The sequence below is a fragment of the Poecile atricapillus genome, chromosome 10, assembly GCF_030490865.1.
Source record: "Poecile atricapillus isolate bPoeAtr1 chromosome 10, bPoeAtr1.hap1, whole genome shotgun sequence".
Classification (NCBI taxonomy): domain Eukaryota; kingdom Metazoa; phylum Chordata; class Aves; order Passeriformes; family Paridae; genus Poecile; species Poecile atricapillus.
This window is the reverse complement of record NC_081258.1, coordinates 14,730,466-14,753,757: the sequence shown is the minus strand read 5'-3', so window position 1 is coordinate 14,753,757 and position 23,292 is coordinate 14,730,466. Positions and strand designations below refer to the sequence as shown.

Here is a 23,292-nt window from a genome sequence, read left to right as displayed (position 1 = left end):
CATGAACTGAACAGGGCTCCCGCACCTTTTGCGGCACAGAAGGAATTCCAGGAAGGAATCACACCTTTATTGCGGGCTGCCTGCTGCCACAGGATCTTGGCAATGTCACTGGTCCAGGCCTGCTTAGTCTCAGCTGAGCTGGCCTGGAGGATGTAGGTGTCACTGGACTTCCGCCTTCGGAACCAGATCTCAAAGCGCAGGCCGCTGTCTCCAGAGTTTTCTGTCAGACCAATGTCTGCAGTCTGTGAGGAAGAAAAGCAAAGCATAAACCAGACTGCACCAGGAGCAAAAGGAGTCAACTCCTCTTGTGCTAGAGCTATCCCCAGTTTGGCAAACCTAACAAGAAGGAGCCTGAAGCAGCAGGCATGTCCTGGACACAGATGAGCACAGACAGCTCAGGCAGTTCCCACTGCTTCATCCAGAATTAACACCATTCCCCCCTGCCACGTACACAGTGCCCTTCCCCTGTACTCCATGACCCTCAGCACAGAGAGGGCCTAAACATTAACGACTGCAGTATTCCCTTCTGGCTTCACTGCATGGTTTGGAGGAGGCTTAGAAGTGGTGGGAGCAGATCTTCTGCTGAAGGTGTTCCTACTTCCCATTTCAGAGGCATGTGCATGGGGAAAGCAGCCATGGACACTTCCCACACAAGATGGAGCTGCAGGGCTGCCCTTACCTTGAAAGAGCGCTTGTAGATATACACATCAAAGCCACCCTCGATCCTCTTGGGCTTGCTGAAGAGGATGAGGTCCTCAAAGAGGAAGACGTGTCGCTGGCACTTCCTACGGCCCAGCCAGATGGTGAACTCGTCCTGCCGCACCAGCTGCCCCTGCTCCTTCAGGTTTACCTGGACACAGAATACATCCTTGTAAGACTCCACCAGTATAATCCAGGCAGCCCTAGTCCTGCACTTGGAGAACAGGGCCCATATGGGTGTAGCCCAGGTGGTGAAGAAGTGGTGGCTATCTGACATCTTAATAGGGCTCTCAAAGAAGTCAGGCTACATGGCATTGCTGGGGATCACATCAGGCTGAAACTACTTGCTCCAAGCTCAGAGGAGAGCTGGGCCTTTCTCCTAGGTGAAACCCACAGATGACCCTCTTCTGTCACCCTGTGCAGATCTGTGACAAACCTCTGCGGTGGCAACTGCAGGCAGCAGCCAGAGCTTTCTCTTGGGGAGGAAATGAGTTCCATCTACTGCCAGGAGCCCATTTGGGTCAGAAGCTCAGCTCCTCAGTTCTTCCTGACCCAGACTGATCCTACTCTACCCTGAGCCCTGCAGTTTCTCCCTTTCCAGTGCTGCACTTTGCATGCCTCTCCAAGCCCCACCTAGTTGATTTTTCCCTACCACTGGCACTGGCATCAGTTTGAATTCCTTCTTGTAATCTGCCTGACCCTCTTTTCACCAGCTCAAGAGATGAAAGGTCCAAAGCAGCCTGCAGGATGCCATCTGCAAGGACTGCCAGGCTGCCTCCCATCACTGGTAAACACCTGGGACTGTGTTTATGACAAACAGCTCACCCAGCTAAAGTAGCAGCACCAGGCTGTCTGGCCTAGGAAATTAAGGAGACCTCCAGGGCCCACTATTCCCTTGTCCCATGCCTCAGCAGTCCTGCTATGCAGACAGATCTGATCACTGGGGGAACCTGAGGGGAAGCTCACCATACAATCCAAAGACCCCAAGTCTAGAGAAGGGGATAAGTGTGGCTGTGTTCCCCCGGGCAGGGGAAGACATCGGAACGTACGTCACAGTCACGGATGGCATCCATGGCCAGCAGGTCATTTCCATGCCGGAGCTGAAACTTCACCATCTCCTCGGCAGCACGGAGATAGCCCAGCTCCTGCTCTTGTGCCTCGCTACACTCCTTGATCAGGTCCTTCAGGAGCAGGGCGTATTTGCTCATCCGCTGGATAGGTTTCAGCAGGTAGGAGGCCAGGTCCATCTTATCCCCCATCTGCACCTGTTTGAACTAACAAATGTAGCAGAGTGAAGGCAGCAGCTTCCACAAGGAGCACCCTGTGCCCCCAGGCAAGCACTGACACCTCTTCACTGGGGTACTTGGGAAAATGAGTCCTCTTGGGGAAATGAAAGGTCACAGGACCGATGCTATTGTGTGCTGGGTTCCTTTCCCAAGCCCTCATTGCACCTCTTCCCTGTCCCTTCCATACAGCTGTGCAGGGAGTTGTGTCAGGGAAGCAGCAGCAGCACTGAGCCTGCCTTAGGCAGGTAAGTTGGCTTTGCTTAAACAGATCAGTGACCAAACACAGTGAGCAATCCTGACACAGGCAGTGGAACTTACCTTGAAGAAGGTATTCCCATGGCTGGCCAGCAGTGAGTCTGACTTCGGCTTGTTCTTGCTGTACAGTGCATACATTCCAAACTGGTCTTTCTGCAGAAGAGATCCATCCTTGTGTGAGACCCATGCACCCAGGACACAGTGACAGCCTCGATCCTGGTAGGTTACTCTGCCTCTCTCAGGCTGCACCAGAGTCTCCTCTGACATAACTTTCTTTCAAGCTCATTAAGAGCTAGGGAATGTTCTTGTCTTCCTACTCCCACAGTAGCTGTGACCTTCTGATTCATTGTTCTGTTAGCCCTAGCCCCTTCCATACCCCAATAGTCACCTGGTATCATTCACACCAGGTAGCAGCAAAATGCATAGGGCAGCTGACCTTAAGACCTGTGTCCCTGTGCTTGTGCCCAGCTGCCCTTTTCACCTAGAGTTGATCTGTAGCCCTCTGCTCACTCTAGTCACTCCCACTGACAACACAGACAGAAAACAGGTAAGGGATCTCCCTGGAGAAACAGATGGGCTTTAAGGAGCAGACATTTAATTTCCCTGGCAGTGTTTCTTGGTAGCAAAGCACAACAGAAAAGGTACAGAAACCAAGCTCATGTCTGGAAGAGCCCAACCCAGGGGGCAAAGTGCTGATGCCTTACATGTCGCAGGAAGCAGTGGCTGACCCTCAGTGGGTGGTTGCAGCAGCTCTCAAGCTCTCGAAGGAAGTATTGGCTGTGGAAGTCATAGAGCTTCTCCAGGTTTCCAAAAATGACGCTGCGCTTCCCACGCAGGTCCTGGGGGAGGTCGAGGCGCTCCATCTCAGGGAAGTAGCTGTCGATGATGTAGCGAAGTGACCGCACGTATTCCCGCTCCGTGGTTACCATCTCATCGATGATGTGTCGCAGTTTGCTGCAACAGGAAACAGCCTTGAAGGGACCCGGGCTGCAGGAGGGCTACAGGAGCCAGAGTGCCTCCAAAGCACTGGATTATCCCTACAGAAGCTCCCTCTGACACCCAACACAGAAATGAGATGATCCTTAGCACAGTCCAAGCTCAGATACACAACTGTCCATGATAGCTCTGACCCTGAGCACTGACAAGACTCAAGGGAACAGCACGAAGATGTGTCAGGAGAGGTTTAGGCTGATGCTATTAGGAAAAGGTCCTTCACCCAGAGAGAGGGTGGTCAGGCACCGGAACAGGCTCCCCAGGGAAGAAGTCATGGCACCAAGCCTGTCAGAGCTCAAGAAGCATTTGGACATGACTCTCAGGCACAGGTGATTCTTGGGGTAGTCCAAAGCAATCAGAAGTTGGATCAATTATCCTTCTGGGTCTCCCTTTCAGCTCAGGATATTCTGTGATTCTAAGGATTCAGGAAGGGAGTGCCCAAGGCTGGCTGTGATCCTAACCCAAACTCATCAGGACATGCACCCCTGGGCCCACCCAGCCCCTTCTCTGGACACAATGGGCTGTTCTGCAGATGAAACAACAGTGACAGCAGAAGTCACAGTAATTTCTGTGAGGAGTCAGCCTGATGATTGGAGACTGTGGGGAGCAATGTTAACCCTGGGAGAACAATAGCTCTACACCTAGGTGCTGTTGGGCTTGTCCTACTAAAAGTGAGAGTAAAACTGAAGTGTCCTAACACTTCATCAATGAACCGCAGTTCTTAGGACAGGTTGATCTCACTTATCTCAAGAGGATGCCTCTTAGGTACTCGAGGTTTCCACTGTGAGGCAGTGTAGCACCAAACATAACTACTCCAAATGTGCCCCAGCCTCCTGTGCCTTTCAGCTTCCCCTCAAATCAAGTCCTCTGGCTGCTCAGAGAACAGAGCAGTGGGCCTGTCTCAGCACCCACGGACACGGGAGGGCTGCATTGCTCCCTTGAGAAGCAAAGTGGTCACCCTGCTATCTGCTGGTACACAGTCCCTGCCATGAGCTTTTCTGGGTATCCAGGGATATCAGAGCCCCCTTCCAGAAGATTTCACTGTCCCCAGCCATTTCACTCAAGACTAGTAACCATGGTCCCCCAGCATCCAGCACTCTTTTCTCACCTCTGCCATTAATTTTTTACTTTTATTTTAATATTTTCCAGTGATATATAATAATAATGTAAATATAATGTGTATATAATGATATATAATAATAATAATAATAATACCACCTTTATCTTCAATGAGAGCAACTGAAAGACCTGTCTGGAGACCCTTTGTCAAGAACAGCTCATATCCCTGGGCTCTCCAAAGTCTAGGCACACACTGTAGTATGATAACAAAATCGAGATTCTCAAGGATAGAGAAGGAAAACAGCACAAATGCCAGCTGTTGGACACCCAGAAATTTCAGCTCCAAAGCACAAATACAAACACCCTCTTACCTGTGAAGCTGTCACTCACAAGGTGCTGAATGTGCCTTCCTGCCAGTCTGGTTACAGCACTCCCAAAAAAGTGGGGGATGATGCCCTGTGCTTCTGCTCTCCCATTGCACCTGTACCCCTGGCTTTGTTAGGTCACTGAATACTGCTTCTGTAATCCCTCATCCTCCAGTGCTAAGAGTGTTCAGAGACTCCATCTTCTATCTGGGATCTGAACTTTCCCCTCCCAGAGGAACTGCACTTTGAGGGAAGAGCCACAAATCCCTTTTCTCTGTCTCCTCACCAAGGAAGGTGCCAGATTATGTGGGGACATCCCTGTAGGCTTGCTCAGCACCATACACACATATGCAGGGAAGCTGAAGCTACAACTCCATCTATCTGTCCTATAACCAGTCCAAAAGTAACCAGCACTACAGAGCTCCTCTAATCTCTGCTGGATGCTTATCCACCAACCTGAGAAATGGAACACCAAATGTCACAGCACCACTTACCTGCCCCAGCTCTTGGCTTCTGACCCAGAGAGGCAGCCTCTCTGTCCCTCCAGCAGGCAGTCTGCAGCCCAGCTGTTCACAGCTGGCTGCCGCAGTGCGAACGTCCTGTCCACCAGCTCAGTGCTGCTCACCTCCAGCCCCTTAATGAAGACTCCAGTGTTGCCATATCTGGCTGGCTCGCTCCTCTGGCAGCTCGACCACAGGCTCTCACCACAAGGCAGGTCAAAGCTTTGGGCCTTCCGGAGGACCTTCCTGGGAGGCAGCTTCCCAGGCACTGGAGTGGATGTATAAGACTGCTTCACCTCTGGGCCTTCTAATATGCTCTCCAAGTTTGGCTTTTCTTCAGGCAGCGTTGGAGACTTACAAGCCCTGCTGGCAAAAGAAATTCTGCTTGAGTGAGGACCAGGGCTGAGAGCAGCTTGGCAGGCAAATACTTCCCCAGCATCGACATCACCAGGGCAGCTCAGGGAAGGTGAGAGAGCTTTCTCATTCATCCACTCCTGAGAGCTGTTGGTTCTGTTGTAGCCATGGGATGTGCTCTGAGTCCTGTCCCAGTGGGACCTGGAGGTGGCCCCCTCAGAGTGCCTCCTGTGGGACAGAGTGCCAGTCTCACTGCCAGCCTGAGGCTGCTCCCCGACAGCTGGGCTGCGGTCTGACAGCAGAGACTTCCTTGTTCTCAAGGCTGCTTCGAGTTTCTTTTCAAAAACCTGCTTGGTCTCCTGGCATTTAGACCAGGCAAATTTCCACTGCTTGAGCCCCATGTCACTCTTCAGCTCACAGGCCAGATCCTTCATCTCCTGGAACCGGGCAGCACTGATGTCCGGGTGCTGCCCCTTGTAACTCTCCAGGCACTTGATCACATCTGTGCAGTGCTCAGCAGAGCTGCAGTCCTCCATGCTGATACAGGCAAGGTGTCGCATCCCTTCCAAGGCCCACTCATAAGCCTGCAGAACAAGAACAAAAAGCAACAGCCAGTCAGAGGGACTCAGTGAAGAATAACCCTAATTTGGTGCTTGAAGACAAGAGAAAGGATCAGTGTCTGCCCACCACAGTTCCTGGAGTGTGGAGAGTAAGCGGGGGAGGGGGGGCGGGGGACGCTATTGTCAATGGGGCTTAACAATTCAGCAAAACAAACAGCCCCTTATGCAAAGGGCTTCAGCTGTGCTGGCTGCTCTGCCACAGCCCCACCTCCCTGCCAGGTCCCTGTGAGCTGGCACCCACACTGCTGGGCACGTTTGTCCTCTCTGGGTACAGGGGCCCAGGGAAAGCTGCTGCTAAGACAGCAGGAATTCACACCTCAGTATGGCCTTGCTCAGTACAGAACCTGGAACTCTCCCTCCTCCTTTGCCCAGCCACTTTCACCACTGTCAAGCAGGACAAAGTCAAGGGGCACCAGTAAGCTGCAGGCAATGGGACTGCTGCTCCCTATGCTGTTTTCCTGGAGCTGATAGCATACAGAAGCTACAGCTGGGCTCTGTGGATCACCCCAAATGCTCTGACCCATCCTTGCAGCAAGGAGGAATCTGAGACTGTGGAGCTTGTGCATTTTCTGTGCCTGCTGGCAGCTTGTGTGGTGTGCTATGTTCTGCCTTGCCTGCCTGCCTCTGCCTGCCACTGCACTACATGCTTGTGCTGGTTAGTCAAATACTGAGCTCAGCAGTTTAATACTCCAGGAATGCTGGAAGCAGCTTCATGGGGCTTAACTCTAGCAGTGGTGCATATGCTGGCCTTGCTAAAACAGTTCTGCTGCATCAGTCAACCAAGAGAAGTGGGACAAAATGGGGTCCGGTGGGACAAATACAAGGGAAGAGTGAATGCCTTATCACCATGGAAAGAATGGGGCTCAGCACCCAGACCTGTCATTGATCAAAAGCAGAAGAAATGCAAACATCTGACTTAGGCTCATAAGCCACCATTTTCTCTATAAAGCAGAGATGGTAAGATTTAATGACAGAGTAAATAGGATGTGACCAGCTGCCATAGGCCTGACCAGGGAAGTTTAATGCTCATCAGTGAACACATAGGGTTATTTGTTGAAAACAGATACACACAGTGGGGAAAACACCTGACATCTTCTGCCACCTGTCCAACATCGATAGATGTGCAGAAACACCAAACACCACTGGCTGCCCTGAAGTGAGCCAGACCATCTCTAGCACTTGACCTGTCAGGCCCTGTGTACCTGCAGAGAAACAACTCTCATGTTTAGTGCCAGGAACAAAGTGACTGGCTTTTCCATTTTCCATTTCCTGAGCAGCCTCACTGCAGCAACCTTCACTCAGAGAGCATAAATCACTTACTTTTATGCAGCTTTAGACATCAAGAAAATCCACCCAAGCTTTATGTAAGCAGACATTGCACCCCCATCAGGGACATGGTGGTCAAACAGATCAGGTACCAGGTTCACTCTGTGTTGGTGACAAAGTCAGGCAGGGCAGAAGGTATTTCATTCACGTGATGTCAGTCCCTGGATGGGGATGGCTATGACAGCCAAACGCTGCTGTTTGTAGGAGAGCTGAATGCCAGCACAGCCTGCAGCCTGAGCAGAGTCACTCTAGAGACAGATTCCACAGGAGCTCCCACAGCCGTCCACATTCTCTTTTGAGCTGCAGCTGCATGGTGTGTGTGCAGCCAGCCCCATTACTCATGCAGAGCAAGGAGCTGCTTCAGAAACACCAGCAGCTGCTCAGGGAAAATGCTTCTCAGCACCACACAGCTGCAGCACGGGACAACCCAAAGAGCAGCATCCCCCCCTTTCCTCCCAGCGCCCTGCCTAGAGCAGCAACAGGCCTCTGACCTGCCTCTCCCTTGATCCAGGCTTTATGCTCTAGACTTGCCCACTGCTGACTGCCAGGAGGGGTGTGCAGACGCAGAGGACATGTCAGATTCTGGCAGGAATCCGTGTTTATCCTTGATGTGGAGGTTCTTCTATTCCCTGGAGGTGGAAGCATTTCAAGGCGAGGTGAATCCCCAAGTGCAGCAGAGCCCAGCAGATCTGCACAGCAGTGACAGATGGCCTATTCTGCTGTGCGGTTTTGAGCTGCTCCCTCCAGCTGTACACAAACCAACACCAGCCCCTTGCAGCTCTGCCCAGAGCAGGGGCTAGCCATCCGTCTGGGCTGAGAAAGGGGACATCTCCCCTCTCTGGCTGTGGAGGTCAATGGGTGATCCTCACTGAAGGCTGCATGCTGGCTGACTTTTGCTCATTGATGGGAAAAGCTGAGCTCAAAGAGGGCACGGAGAGCTATGTGCAGGAGAGGGACATCCAGCAGGCCTGGACTTTACAGTAACCATTCAGGAAGGCAGATGCCCTGTGAAGGCCTTATCTAAGGCTGGGGTACTCACTTCCATGCACAGATGGTAGAGAGAGAAAAGAGATTTCTTTTATTTCTTGGAAACTCTGTAGATCTGCATGTGACTACTGTGAAGAGGCATCAGGGCTGCAAAGCACACACAGACTGCTAGCCCCACCACTTCTCATCTTCATATGGTCTCTGTCCGTTCTTGGCAAGGACTCCAGGGCTGAGCAGAAATGACTCTCAATCTCCATGGCATTTCCTTCCATCACCAGTGCCTGTCGCAGGCCAGCAAATAGCTCAGCTTTGTTCCCTGCACAATGGAGCAGCCCTCCGCATCCCACAGCTTTGCTTGGTAACACACTAAGTGACGACCAAGACTTTCTTCACTGACATCATCCGCTTCAACTGCCCCTTTCTGCACATAAATGGCAATCCTCTCTAGGGACCAAGGGTGTCCCCATGCAGGCAGGGATATTGCTGTCATCTGTCCCCCCAGCAAGGCTGCAAACAGCACGCAGCCAAGCCAGGATATGGCCATCTGGATAAGGGGCTTTTGGGAGCAGGCACCCCTACAGCTTTCCTGCAGAGCTGCAAGAGCTGCTCAGCTAAAAGGAGGCAACTGTGCACAGGGAAGCTGAAATCTGCCCAACCATGTCTGGAACCAGGCAGGAAGGAGCCTATACCTCAGCTTTTAATCTTTACAGGCAAGTTGTTACTGAAACTCTCAATTACAGGATTAAAGACGAACATGCTTCCTGCATACACAGGACTGACCTATCCTGCAACAGACATCAGCAACAGGTTGGTCCTGCCAGGCTGCCCGGGAGAGGCTTGGGCTCTCAGGGACCTGCCATGCCTATAAGGAAAAGCCAGGGACTTCACTGGATTATGGTGCAACCCTCAAGGCCGTCATCCTCAGCTGGTCTCTGATCATTTCACCACGGACAAGGCTTGCAGCACATCAAGGACAGGAGCTCCTGAAGTCTGTCAGGTTTGGCACCACTCAAGTACCATCTGCAAAATATGCCAGAAGGGGCCGGCCTTTCCCCCTTCCTGTGGGAAGATGACGACTGTAACTGGTTTTTTTTGACAAATAGGAAACTGAGTGTCTCAATTGACAGAGGTAGGCAGATTAACTTTCTGCAGAAGAGAAATGCACCTGGGTGGGTGACTAACTCTGCTGTGAGAAGGTTTCCTTCAGAATCTCAAGTGACTGCACAGTGCAACTGAGACAGGGGTGATGAAATGTCAAGACTGGTAGGAGCAGCAATATAGGCAGGGCTGGACTCATGATTGTGGATATGATGACTGAAGCACAGCAATAAAACAGACTAAACTTTGCAGTTCTCTGTGGGGATGTCTCAGGACTGCAAGTCCCCATCTCCCTCACTCTCTACAGCTCAGAGCGGGGGAAGCAGCACAACAGCTGAGAACACTGCCAAGGACAGCAAAAAAGAATCCAACATTATCAAACAAACCCTGATCCAGCTTGGTGCAGCTCCTACATCCAGGGTGTGCTCTACTCTGCTGTTTCTCAGTGAGACACAACTGATTGTAGATCTCTGTGGAAAGAAACAACTGCACAGCCCCTCATTCAACTAGACCTCTCACCACCATTGTGCTCATTTTAAGTGCCCTTAACTTCAGCTGTTAGTTTGCAGCAAAGGAGACAAAACTGGTGCAGCCAGAAAAATTAAAACATCACAGGTACTGCTGTGAACTAAACAAAGCATTTCTCAACAGCTATGCAGGGTGTCACACAGGCACTGAGTCCTGCAGCTGCCCTGCTCTGCCGGCCACCCACAGCCTTGCCACTGAACCCTGCAGAGCTCAGACACCAATTGCAGCACTTCCAGCACAGGAGAAGAGTGACAGGGACTCACCAGAACACCATTCCTAAGTAAATGCAGCTCTCTTGCAAGAAAATGCTACTGTCATTACAGATGCTCATTTGGGCTTAGTCCCTCTGAAATCCAACATGGCCTTAGGTTGATTTGAGAAGTGACTCCTGCTCACAACACTGTTATGTCCCTTGTCACAGGCTGCTGCATGCACAGTGTTAGCAGGGACCCATGGCTGGAGATTGCCTTTTATGCTGACAGTTCAGAAGGACTATGATGAAAAAGCTATTTTACATCAAAATATATTGAAAGCAAAATTACCCTGGCTTACCTTACCACAAGAACTGTCAGCTGACAAATGGTGACAAGCCTAACTCAGAGACCAAGCAGCTCCACCAGAAAGTCAGCTCACCACTCACTTGGATCTGCTTTAGGCTTACCTCAGACTCCCACCTACCAATACTAACAGCACCCATGAAGAAAGGAGCAGGGAAAAAGCAAGACTTCAGGATCTCCAGATGTTCCCTTGGCAAGTCTATTTGTTAGTTGAAAACAGATTTCATCCTACCTTCCCATCTTTCCAGAGGGAGTCCATACCCTGGCTGTGCCCAGCTCTGTGCTGTACATTATCCCCTACAGCCCGACTGAGGCAGGGCCACTGCTTCAGTGCATCATCTCAGCTCTGGTTATTCACAAGCAAATGCTGCTAGGCCAAATAGATTGGGGGGCCCTGGTAACCAGAGACAAAGCAGAGGGGGAAGGGGCCATGTTTCACACGAGAGCTACTGAAGTGTGCAGAGAACACCCTGACTGGGCACAAGCCAGATACCCTTTCACAGTGCAAAAAACAGGGAGAGAAAGCATCCCAGCTGACCCCAAATTCAAGCAAAACGCAAAGTAAACCACTACCCAACATATAAAAGCTATGGAGGAAACACTGATCCCTTCTAGACATTGTTATGCTTTTTCCATATCTCTAAGAGCCAAAGCCCCTGCTCACTTCTACCAAGATCTGTGACTCCATGAGCAGGCAGCTACACTTAAGACACAAAAAACCACATAATTTCAAAGCACAAGCATTTCAGCAAAGCCAACAAGTCAGAAGTAATCCCTTCTCAATGCAGTGGTTCACTATTACTCTCCTACCCCTCTGCAGCATTCAACTTTTCCAAACTGCATTTGCAGCCCTGCCTGTGATTCATTAGTGGCACAAACCAAACTAATCAAAACTGTCCTACATGGGATGTAGCTGGTAAAAGCTCAGCTTTAAAGACTAAGAAAAGGACTCATGTTCTTGAAATGAAGAGTTAAACCATTTCTGAGTTGCTATGTAGCTCAGAGAGCCTCCCCTTCTCCAAGAGAGGACAGACCACTGAAATCTTTAGTTTGCCTATAACTAGCTGCTAAGGAAAATAAACTTTAAATCCTGTATTTGCATTTCTGTCTGTTACCAAGTGCCAGCTGCTGTACAAACATTGTGGGAGGACAAAGCATGAGAGACAAGCACAAACTAGAAACTCTTTGGATTTAAGCATAAGAAAGGAGAACAAGCAGATACCCACAGCTGGGCAGGAAAGAAGAACAAGGGGTCAGGGAAGCAGCACCTGTCAGGGTTGGTCTGGGCATGCCACAGTCCATGTACCATCAAAGGCTGCTCATTAGAGCAACGTGCTTAGACATCCTTTTGCAGCACTCTTAAACAGAGCCCAAAAATCCCTTCATTTGCCCTCTGGGCATCCAGGCACGACAAGTCCAGGAGAGCTTAATTACAGGAGAATATAAGTGGCTAAAATAAGATTGCACATGATTTCTGCTCTCTTGACGACAGCACGAGGACCCAAAGGGCAAATGTGGCTCATTGTGCTGGAGCTGTCGTGCAGGACGCGTGCTTGCCCTTCTTTTCTCTAACTGCTGCCACTGCCAGGCAGCACCTAGGGGTGTCCATTAGAAACAGGGTGACTCACCTGATGAATCACAAGCAGCTACAGTAACCCCTGCTTCAGAGCAACTCTGAGATTCCACAAGAGCAGCCTGTGCCAGTTTCACCATATATCTACGTACAGACACACACGTACATACATGATGCGCGTGTGTATATTTACATGTGTACATATGTATAAAATTTATCCATAGGTAGCTGAGCAGCAAATGGCAGACGGGCTTTCCTCAAAGTTCCAGAGTCTCTCATAACTGCAGCTTTGTGTAGATTCTAAAATTATTTTTCTCCCCCTACTTTTCTTTCTCACCATAGGGACTTTCTCAACATTTAAGAGCTCCCAAGTCCAGAGGACCAGGGGCTAAGTTTGCTCCCAGTAAAACCAGAAACTTCAATGTTTGCTGCAAACCAGCCTCTTCACATTTGAGGCACTGCCCATTTTTCAGCACCTTTGTGAGCCAAGAGCCTCACGCTACCAGCCAAGCTCAAGATCAAGCAACAGCGAGATGTGTGAGTCACCAAAGCTGGCGATGGCAACTTGCACAACAGCAACAAATTACCCCATTCAGAGACTAATGTCACCTCCAGAGGTTTTTTGCATGCTTTGCTTTTACATCTGTCCCAACAGTCACATCATCACCCTGTTCAAATACCCCAGTGTAATAGCACCCCACAGGCAAGTGTAGACAGACTGGACTGTGGTGGATGTCTCTCCTGTGCCCTGTACTGGCTCCCTTTTAATGAGATTCTTCATGCTCCATGCTGGGGATTGCAAAACCTCCAGTATGCCCTTGGGCCTGCATGGGGAAATGGGTGCTTTCTCTGCAGCATTTGGCATCCTTTCCCTTGTGACAAGCTGAGCCAAACTCTGCTTAACTACCACATGATGTGTTGGGATCTCTCTGCACTGCACTTTGGGTGCTTGTGCACTGGGAGATGTGGAGCTGAGACATCTCAACACCCAGCAGATTTACTGGGTCTCTCCTCCCCAGGGAAACCGACAACGCTGGAAACAGCTCCCTGTTTTAAGAGTACACCAAGATGTACTTGGAGAGTGCAAGGCCCTGCAGAGCAGCCAAAGGAGCCTCATAAGAGGCAGCGGGTGCTTGGGAGAACCCTGTCCATATGTCCAGGGCTTTGATATGCAGATTGAGCCATTGTGAGCTTCAGTTTCCATCTGTACACTGAGGGGAGCTTCATGACCAGATTGCTTGAACAGATCTATTTAACTCCCATGACTAAAGGGAATTCCAGTCTCCAAGAGCATCCAGATGGATGCCAGCACACAAAAATTCAGAAAATCTGTCACCCGATGCAGTCTCTATCCCAAGATCAGAGCAGAAAAAGTACCCAAACTGCACTGACTGCACACATGCATAAGGCTAGGCCCAGCTGAAGGGAGATCTCTGCTGGCATCAGATCTCACACCTCAAGCACAACACATTCCCCTCTCACCTCAGCTGCAATGTGAGCTGGGAAATCCCTAATCCTGCTGGGGGGAAATGCTGTTTCCCTGCCACGACCGACTGGCTCCCAGTGCCGTGATCCTGCAGGAGATTTGAGCCTACCTGACAGAGGCCCAAGTCTTTCAGGTAATTGTCAATTTATGCTCATGGCAGCCAAGGCCACTGAGGAATTTTTACACAGAGATCCTCTGACAATCAAGGCTGAAGGTGGTTTCAGCATGACAAGCACTGCCCCCTGCATACATGCAGTGGCAGAACATGCTGGCATTCCTTGGATCAGGGAAGGCACATGAAGGGCAAATACTGCACACCCCGATATATGCTACACGCTGGCTGGCTCCCTCAGCCTCTTCTTCCTGCTGTGTCCTCCATTGAGGAGAAGAATTTGGCCAGCACAGTAGGAGGGAGAAGGACCCCAGACAGATCAAGGCTTTGCCTCTCTGCACATGTCACAAACACATCACAGACCTCATACTACACTAAAGCATTGCCTGAGGTGCTGGGACAGGTGCTCAAAAGCTTCTTAACCCAAGAACCTCTCACCTTCAACTGCAAATTGTGTTTGGATTTAGCACATGACAAAAACCTAATTAATTCACTGCTGTTGCTCTGTAACACCGAGGGACAAATGAGTCTCACACCTATGTTGTGCAACCAGAAAAGAGCACTGAGTGCTGGTGCTAACTACTATTTAGCTTTTACCTCTTGCCACAGAGCTTGCCAAAGTTACAGGCACTGCTGTGCTGCCCATTTGACAATGCAGTTATTGGTGAAACATAGGAGAAAATAATTCAAGCACCAGTAGAGCTAGTAGTGATTTACTGAAGAATTTGTAAGACAGAACCATTTGCAAATCACTAGTTTTGCGAGACAGAAAAACTGATCTGCAGCAGATTAGATTTAAGTGTTCAGGAGTTCTTGTTTGTGAAAGAGGGCTATCTCCAAGGCAAAGCAGAAACTTTCTAATGCATGAATACACTTTGATAGGAAAGTAAACACTAGACACTTTTTAACCTTGCAAGAAGATTTCTCCAGCAAAAACCTGGCAGGAAGGAGAGGGGAGAGATTTCACGCATTAACCTTGCATGAACTCTGCCAGAGGATCGATTTTCCTCAAGGCTCATTCCCCCAACTGCTTCAGGCTGTGCATGAAAAAGGACACCCCTGAAATAGGAGAACAAATCAGACTAGATGTCTGTCTAGGGGCACGACTTTACAGGCATAACTGAGGAAGGAGAGAGAAAGAGAGATGAGACAGCTGCTGTCAGACAATGCTGAAGCCAGACAACAGGGGCTTCCCCTAAAACATGTTGCACAGAAAATATTCCTCTCCCATGCCTTTTGTATCTTCCTTCATAATCCTAAGGACTTGCACCAGTAACAAGATGAAAACTGTTATTTGGGAATATTGTGCAGCCATTCTCAGAAAAGCAAAGCCAATCTCTGCACAGAGGCAGAGAGAGAATTAGTGCATGTTAAGTCCCAGGGACTTTATTACAAAACCACAGCAAAATCTTATTTGCTCCAAGGTGCTTGGGGGACAAAACCATGTTCTGACCTGTGCAGAACTGCTGGCAGCATCATGGCACAGGGATCTATGTCTCTGTTTACAGTAAGTACACTACAGTAAGGACATGTCAAATGTCCTTTTTTCCACTTTGGTGCTAAGCTCTACTCTGCACTTCTCCAAGCACATTCCCAGAGCAGGGAATCATAGCAGCCTTTCAGTAAAATTACTTCTCAAACTGTGCCAAACAGCCTGCTACTGAAAAATCACAGTTTTAGGTTGCAGACACCAGGATCCTTTCCAGCTTCCCACAGATCAGCATTCACAACCTCCCTTTTTTCATCAAAGGCTAAGAAAAAAGAAACATCAATAACTTATCACCTGGAAGGGACTTTTTTCCCCTCAAAAATATCATCTGCAAAATTGTATCTGGTACATAATCAGAAATGAAACACAGCAAAAAACAAGGTATCAGCAGGTCTCCATTCTGGAACTTTTGGGGAGAAGTCAGAGATAACATTTGTGGAAGGCAACTTATTCAGCATACTCTGAATTTCTGCTGACAAATCTAAGATGAGATCCATCTCTGGAAGCTGGGAGTACTGTGCCAGCAGGTCTCAGTCATCTGGGGAGCAGGAACCCAGCAAACTTTGGAACAGTCCAGGAGAGCAGCCCCCTCCTGTGCTGCCCACAACATTTGACAGAAGTCCTGGAGGCTGAGAGGTACCACCTGCCCTGCACATACATCCAGCCTGCAGCACCCAGTCCTCACAGCAGCTTCTAGCTGCAGGTAAATTATGCCCACTGAAATGATCATGCAGTAACTTCTAATAAAGAGAAGGGGGGACAGGCTCTGCTCTACTACACACAGCACAGCCCTGGGATTCAGAGGGACCATGCAAAGATGCCCACAGCCCAGGGTTCTGTCTGAGCGCACAAAAGCCGCACACAAAGCACTCTGATTCATGCTAGATGCACAGAGACACGCACAAAGCCACCGAGTGAAAAGCCTTCTCTACATTGTTTCCAAACAATATCAATACAGCTCATGCATCAGCCGGGGCGCACGCACTTGGTACTTACAAGAGGGTTTGCTGTGTCCGTCTGCTGCTGGAGCCGGGATGGGGCGATTGCGACTTGGAGGGAAAGGTGCATGGAGATGTGCAAAGAGGCGAGAGCGATGGGAAGAAGAGCCCCAGCCCCTCTTTGGGCCCCAGAGCAGCAACACTTGCTCACGGGATGGAGCGCAAAAAGGCTGGCATTCCTACAGCAGCAAGGACAATGGGGAGGGATGAGGAGGCACTGCCATAATCAAATGCAGGCCAGCTGGCCCTCCCCCAGGAAGGGCAGGCACCTCCTTCACTTGCCAAAGGCTTTGTTTTCTAAGCCACAAAGAACAAAGTAGCTGAGGAGGAAAGCACAGGAGAACCCACTGTGGGGGCAGATCCACCCATGAACACAGGTAACCCATTCCTGGAGAAGAAAACACAGATGGAGAGGGGTCGGGGAATATTCTACCCACTCCAAGCAGAGGTCAGAAGCAGCAGCTCCTTGTGTGCAGCAGAAAAAAAGACGGACAAAGGAGGACCAAGAATCAGCAGAGGCTGATGGTCAGGGGTCCTTTGACGGAAAAGATCCAAGGAAGGCAGACAGAGAACACCACAGAAGGAATCACTTGTGGAACAGAGCTCCAAGAAATCCCACTATGGGAAACACTACCATTTCTCAACCCACCTTGCCCCACCAAACCCAAGCAGTGGGAACTTATGCTGAACAGTTTTCCTCAGAAAGCAATCATAAGGCAAGGGCTCAAGCTGCAAGAGACTCACAAGCTATGGCAGGGCAATGACCATACTTTCCCTGAGCACCAGTGAGGCACCACCTTGCACAACATCCTGAGAAGCAGGAAAAAGCCCCTGGAGCTGCCTCAGGCCCTCCTGTAATGATACAGACAATTCAGCTCTGGGCACCACATCACCACAGGCCACAGGGTATGCAGGTGCTGAGGCTGCAATGGGACACTGCCTGTTCTGGTTGGATCAGTGCGTTCTTCCATTTGTGCAAGCAACGATCATGTACCTTCACTCCCAACCTTCAGCAGGACTGGTTGTCATGCCAGACCTGGTAGAGACTGTCCTGTGTGATCTGGCTCACTGGCCATGCTGCTGTAAGTAAGGTGCTCAGTCCTGACAGGGCACATGGCTCTCACATGGGCCATTTCAAAACTGCAGTCCAGGTAACCTGCACTTCACTTATGGTAAAGTCAACAGCATGGGATTTAAGAGTGCTCTGGGATATAATTCACCCAGAGAGAGCTTAAGGAAGGAAAAAATATGAAGGCAAATGAGATAAACAAGGAGAGGAAGACTTGCTGTGGCTGCTCCTGGTCTTGATGGTGTACCTACGGCAGTGCTATTGTGAAGCCGGGATAGAGAGAAGGAGAAAAGGATACTGGGGACTGTCCTTGCAGGAACCCCAGAACAAAACACACATCAATGCTTTTGGTACACCATACATACCCTTCCTTGTTCAGGTGCCCAGTTTTTCCCCAAAGCACTGTATGGTGCCAGACCCCAGTGCAGTCTTGGAACTGAGTAAACAAGGGACAGCGGCCAAACCAGGCATGAAGCCACGGGGAGATGGCAGGTCCCTGAATATGCCCACACTGACTTTGTGGTACTGAAAAACAATCCTTCAGCCCACAGCCAGAGGTGGGGAAGGCAGATTCCTTCACTACTCCTCCTGCCTCAGCCCAGCCATCATTCACCCCCTGTCAGGCACCAAGAGCTACTGCCACAAAGGAAGTAGAGACAAACGGAAACATGCAGCTTGGCACCAGTCATGTCTTTGGGGAGGGAACCCTGCCAGCCCATGTGCAAGCTCTATGTGGTCTGGCCCAGCTCAGCCTGCCTCATTGCAAGGAGCTCTGACAGACCTTCAGGAACTGCCAAGCAGTGAAAAAACATAGTACAGCATCTTGATGGGGCATATGGGGTTATGCTGTCACATCCCACAGCCTGTCTGGCAGCCACAGGTAGTGCCCTACAAAACACTTGCCCACCATGTGCCATGCAGAAGGGTGGGCACAACAGAGCCTCTCATTCCCAGTAGGCAGTGAGGTACGTGACGGATGAACACCACGATCTCTGTGGTGGGCGCTCCACTCCCTTGGTGCATGCTGAGATGTCTGGAGATTCGAGCTTGCCAGCTCATTACCATAGCGTACACTGCTTACGCATCCTTGGGCTTCTTCCCCAAATCCTTGGGTTTGGCACTCTGCAGGCTCCTTACGAGAAGGAAAATCAAGGACATTGCTTATTGTAGACTCCTGCTGTAGATATCATATCCCCTCAGATATCAGGGAAGAGAGAAGGGAGTTAGGCAGGCACTGACAACATCACTGCAGGAAGGTCAAAAGCAGCTCAGTATCAGAAGATGGTGAAATCAGTTTAGATAAAATCTTCTGCTTATCCCCCACCACCCAGACCATGCCACTAACTTTGCTTTGGGAAGGCAGAAAGCACTCTGGAGATCAAGATCAAACTCACAGGTACTGAAAGAACTTTCATGCTGTGCAACAATTTCTGCACTGAACCTACAGCTGCAGGATGTATCCCCCTACACTCCTGGTTTCAGTTGGCCGCTGGTTCACAACACACACATGGTATATTTACACCACCAGAATTGTTTCTAGCTCTACTGAAACCAGTGAGATCAAACTCCTCCTCCCTCTCTGAGACAGCTGCCTCTCCTCCAAACAGACCAGTGTGCAAACACACTGTGCCACTATAGTTTTATTTTAACTGGGGCTGTGCAGCATGAAAGGCACAACCAAGAGGGCTGCTGCTGCTGCCAAGGACTACATCCTGGAGTTCATCTACCAAAAAGAAGCTCTAATGCCCTCAGAAAATTAATGGGCCACTGTTGGGATCTATGTAGCATTTGTGTCCCTAGAAATGACCCTGGCCCTGAAAAGGCTTTGAAGCTGTGGAGGAACACACCGCTATAGAGTCATGTCCAGCTATCCTGGCAGCCCAAGAACTACCAGCACAATGTAATTTCCATGCCTGAACAGAGCACTGAGCAGCCTGGAAGCTTTGGGGAGACCTTGCAGAATCTGAAGGGGCTCCAAGAGAGTTGGAGAGGGACTTGGGACAAGGGCATGGAGTAAAAGGCAGGATTAGATTGGATATTAGGAAGAAATTCTTCCCTGTGAGGGTGGTGAAGCCCTAGCATAGGTTATCCAGAGAAGCTGTGGTCACCCCATCCCTGTAAGTGTTCAAAGCCAGGATGGGGGCTTGTAGCAGCCTGGTCTAGTGGGTGTCATCCCTGCCTGTACCAGGGAAGTTGGAACTGGATGATTCCTTTAAAAACCCCTCAAGCTCAAAACATTGTATGGTTCAATAATCATGTGCTACAATCTACATTTGCGCTCCAGAGACTTCCAGCTCTGGCTGGAAGGGTTCACATATGACCAATGTTTGGCTTGGCTGCAGAATTGTCAATACGCCAGGCAGGGCTTGGTGGTTTTGTGTGCCTCAATTTATCAGAAGAAACATGAGAAAACCCTTCCCAGAATCCCCCATGGTGGCAAGGGGTGTTCAAGTACCAGAGCAGTTCCTGAAACATCTCTCTTCAGTGAGGTAGAAAAGCACAGGTTCTTGCCATTCTCCTATGGCATGGGAGGCACTTCTCTCTCCATTGGGGGAAAAAAAAAATTACGTATCTCCACAGCAAGAGGGTCCCCCACCTGCCAGTGGCCACACTGCAGAGATGAGCCAGAGCAGACCTGCAGAGCATCACCAAACTCAATCCTCATTGCCCTGACAGCAGTGTTCTGGGCTGCCTTCTACAGTTTTTTTGCCTCACACAGGATGCTTTTCCACATTTTCATGTTTAGTCGAATTTCCTCCCTCCTCCCCTGAGCACTTCTGGCTGCCAACGCAGCTCAGAGACAGCAACTAAGTGGCACCTACATCTGGTACAGCTTAACTTTTAGTCTCTATTCTTTCTGGAATTTGAGAACTTCAATACCCAATGTTTGTACAAGTGTGGAATAAATGGAGCACAGACTTCCTGGCCTTCTGTTTTTGCCAAAGTTGTATTTTTAAAATGCACTTAGAAGATCCTACTGCCTATTCATCTGCAACTTTAGAAATTAAAGAACACCAAATCCAACTGCAGATCTGCTAAATGGGTGCATTTGCACTAAACCAAACAGGTGGGAAGGTCAGGCACTCAGAACAGTCACCACACATCCTCTCCTCCTGCTTCCCCGATCCCTGTGATGATCCAGGGATCCCTTGTTCCCTCAGCCACATTATCCACCTCTCCTTTCTGGTGCTCCCTTTCCTCATGCAGGCCTCCACATGGGAGGAGTTGGACTGTATTTAGGACTGAAGAGCAGGGTGCTACTCCTGATGGGTCAACAGGCTGAATTTGCCAGTGTGTAAGGATAGAGCAGGAAAATACAGCCAGCCTACCCTGCCTTGGTGGCCAAGACTGGACACAATCAGCGCATATCTTGGCCCTTGTCATCAGAACCAGCACTGCCATCATCCTTCCGTTCACTGTGGCCATGAAAGGGGTTAAAAAGCTCCAGCTCAGAGAGCAGAAAACCTCTATACTTAACAGATGTGGACATTTTCTGGAAGACACACCCACTCCTTCTCTCACATACGGACTTGAAAAAATTCACTGCTGACACATAAGCATGAGGGGACTGCTACAGGTTATAGATCCAGCTCCCTTGATGGGGCAAATACTACATTTCACACCTTTCATAAACAATTCAGCACTGGACTGACTCCAAGCAGACTTTTTACATCTTCCTCTGTGCAGCAGATGCCTTGTCTTACCTTGTCAAAGAATTCATACAGCCTGACTGTTTCACAGACTCGGTGCCTCGTTTCATCTAGCTGGGTGCAGAACTCCTCCAGCTGATCTTCATAGGTCTGCAGCTTTACCCTGTAAGAATGCACATCCACAAACGAAAAGTCTTCCCACTGATTCATCTTCTTTAATGCTTCCTGACCCCTTCTGCAATATTCCTGAAAACAAAAAGGAATTGCTTATGAGGATAGACACCTGGAATCAACAGTAAGTAGTCTTCAAGGCCATTAACAGCTAGAGCTAATTAGTCAGGCTTTTAAGGTTCAAATCACATGCACTACAGTGTCTTTGTTCACAGTAGAATTCTGAAGCCTGACTTCTTATGATTTACACTCGTCACACAGCAGCTTGTAAAGGCCTACACAGCAAGACCATGGCTCAATTAGGATCAGAAAAAGGCAGTGTTACAAGCACATCAAAGGAGCAACAAAAAAATCCATCTTTCATCCTAGTAGTTATTTTCCCCAAGACTTGTAAGTGCCATCTACTAAGTCTTGAGCTGGTGGATTTGTCTGCAAAAGGAGAGCAGGGATACTATGTAGTGAGATGGAATGACACACACTTTGGTAATGAACCCTCTTAGCATTTGTTTGGCTGAGCACATACAAGACATACATGCTACCAACTCAGATGCTGGAGAATGTAATTTTCCCATCCAACAACACTTACACTGGCAATAAGATCAAACTCCTTGAACTGCTTTTGTGTTTGAAGCAGCATCTCCAAAGAATCATCCAGGTTGATGGTTTCCTTTAGCCGTTTTCTGCCAACATTCTCAATCCAACTGCTGACCTAGAAGAAAAGGGATAAGCCCTGCTTGTTAGTCACCTTGTACTACTCACCAACGTAGGCCTTCATGTGGAAAGAGCAAGGAATTGCTCTCATAATGCTGGTCATCTCATTACTGGAAAGAATGTGTGTAGACTTCTCCCACCGACTCCGACATTTCAGTCTGAGCCTCCTGCTAGGAGTTTTCCACTTCAGGTTACAGAGTAATTGAAAAGCTCTGCTATTGCTCACTAGCCTTAGGCATAAACAGGGCAAGTGGCTGCCTGGGCTCTGTTTTGGGTGAGCCATGGTCTAAAGCAAGCTCTGCAACCTGCAGACTGGCCTGACATTCCTATTATTGTTATCCCCAACTGGGATCAAAACTCCTTGCTGCCAGATTTCCTACATCACTTACCTTTTCTGACTGGCAGGACATGAACTATGTCAGTGTGAATGTATTGATGGATTCTCCCTATCTGCAATGTTTCATGGTTCTCTGGGACTCTCAGCTACTGTTTTTTTGATGGCAGCTCTCCACAAAGCTGAGCAGCAAAGCTGAGGAACTGCATGTTCATCAGTGGAGCCCAGCTACTGCCGCAGTTATCAGCCCATATCCTCAAAGAGGGGCAGGGGACTGACTAACAAGAGCATCCTAAAAGCAAAGCAGTCATAGGAGGCCAGGCAGGATAACACAGCATCTCCATCATCACTAGGTTTTAAAAACAGGCTGGTAAACTTGTCTGTAATGCTCCAGGCATAGGTGCACCTGGGGGAAGGGACAGACTAAGTGCTTCCTAACGCCCACGCATCCTGTTTTCCTATGTCACCTGAATCCATACCCCAGTACTCAACCCCATACTCAAGGACAAACTCCTAGTTCTGTGGACTGTGAGGTTACAAGGAGCAAGCCCACTGGCAAGAGGAAGAGATGGTGGTGGGTTCCCAGTACTGCAGAGAGGCACATTGCTGCTGCACAGAGCTCCCAGGCAGGCTTAACAGCAGGAGCAGCTGCTGCCATCATTGGTGATCTACAAGCAAAGTAAGCTGGGAGCAGTTGAGTGTTACTCAATTCAACAAAAAAATGAAGTTCAGCTTAAAGCAGAAATAGGTTGCAGTGCTTACTTTTGTGCCTCTTTTTATTTCTGTTTGGTATTGGGAACCTGTATGTTTAACAAGAGTCTCTACCAGGTTCTTGCAACACACTTCTTGTCCTGAACACATCCTACAAGGCGCCCAAGTGTCTACCTCCAAATGGGAAGTCATTAAAACTCCTGGATCCACCTTGGCCTGTGAAAACACTAGGCAGGCTATAGCCTCCTTTGCAAATCCAGTTCCTACTAGAGGAGAGGAGCCCAGAATCCCAGAAGAACAATGGTGAAATTTATCCTAATAGTGATTTTTAAAGACAAAAACTTTTCATTGTTGATGAGTT

The 23,292-nt window shown here is 49.4% G+C and overlaps 1 protein-coding gene across 3 annotated transcripts in view; it reads right to left on the bottom strand.

Moving 5' to 3' along the window:
• PLEKHG4 (pleckstrin homology and RhoGEF domain containing G4) overlaps positions 1–23,292 on the bottom strand; it is a 90,504-nt gene that overhangs the window by 5,501 nt on the left and 61,711 nt on the right. For 2 of the 3 annotated variants that reach the window (XM_058845660.1, XM_058845661.1), the window contains exons 12-19: positions 21,762–21,884; positions 21,059–21,250; positions 5,152–6,095; positions 2,945–3,194; positions 2,304–2,393; positions 1,749–1,973; positions 680–850; positions 26–242 (exon numbers count right to left, since the gene is read on the bottom strand). In XM_058845660.1, the coding sequence (XP_058701643.1) occupies positions 26–242; positions 680–850; positions 1,749–1,973; positions 2,304–2,393; positions 2,945–3,194; positions 5,152–6,095; positions 21,059–21,250; positions 21,762–21,884 (2,212 nt within the window). The remainder of the gene's footprint in view (positions 1–25; positions 243–679; positions 851–1,748; positions 1,974–2,303; positions 2,394–2,944; positions 3,195–5,151; positions 6,096–21,058; positions 21,251–21,761; positions 21,885–23,292) is intronic. The other variant, XM_058845662.1, reaches the window with a different exon arrangement.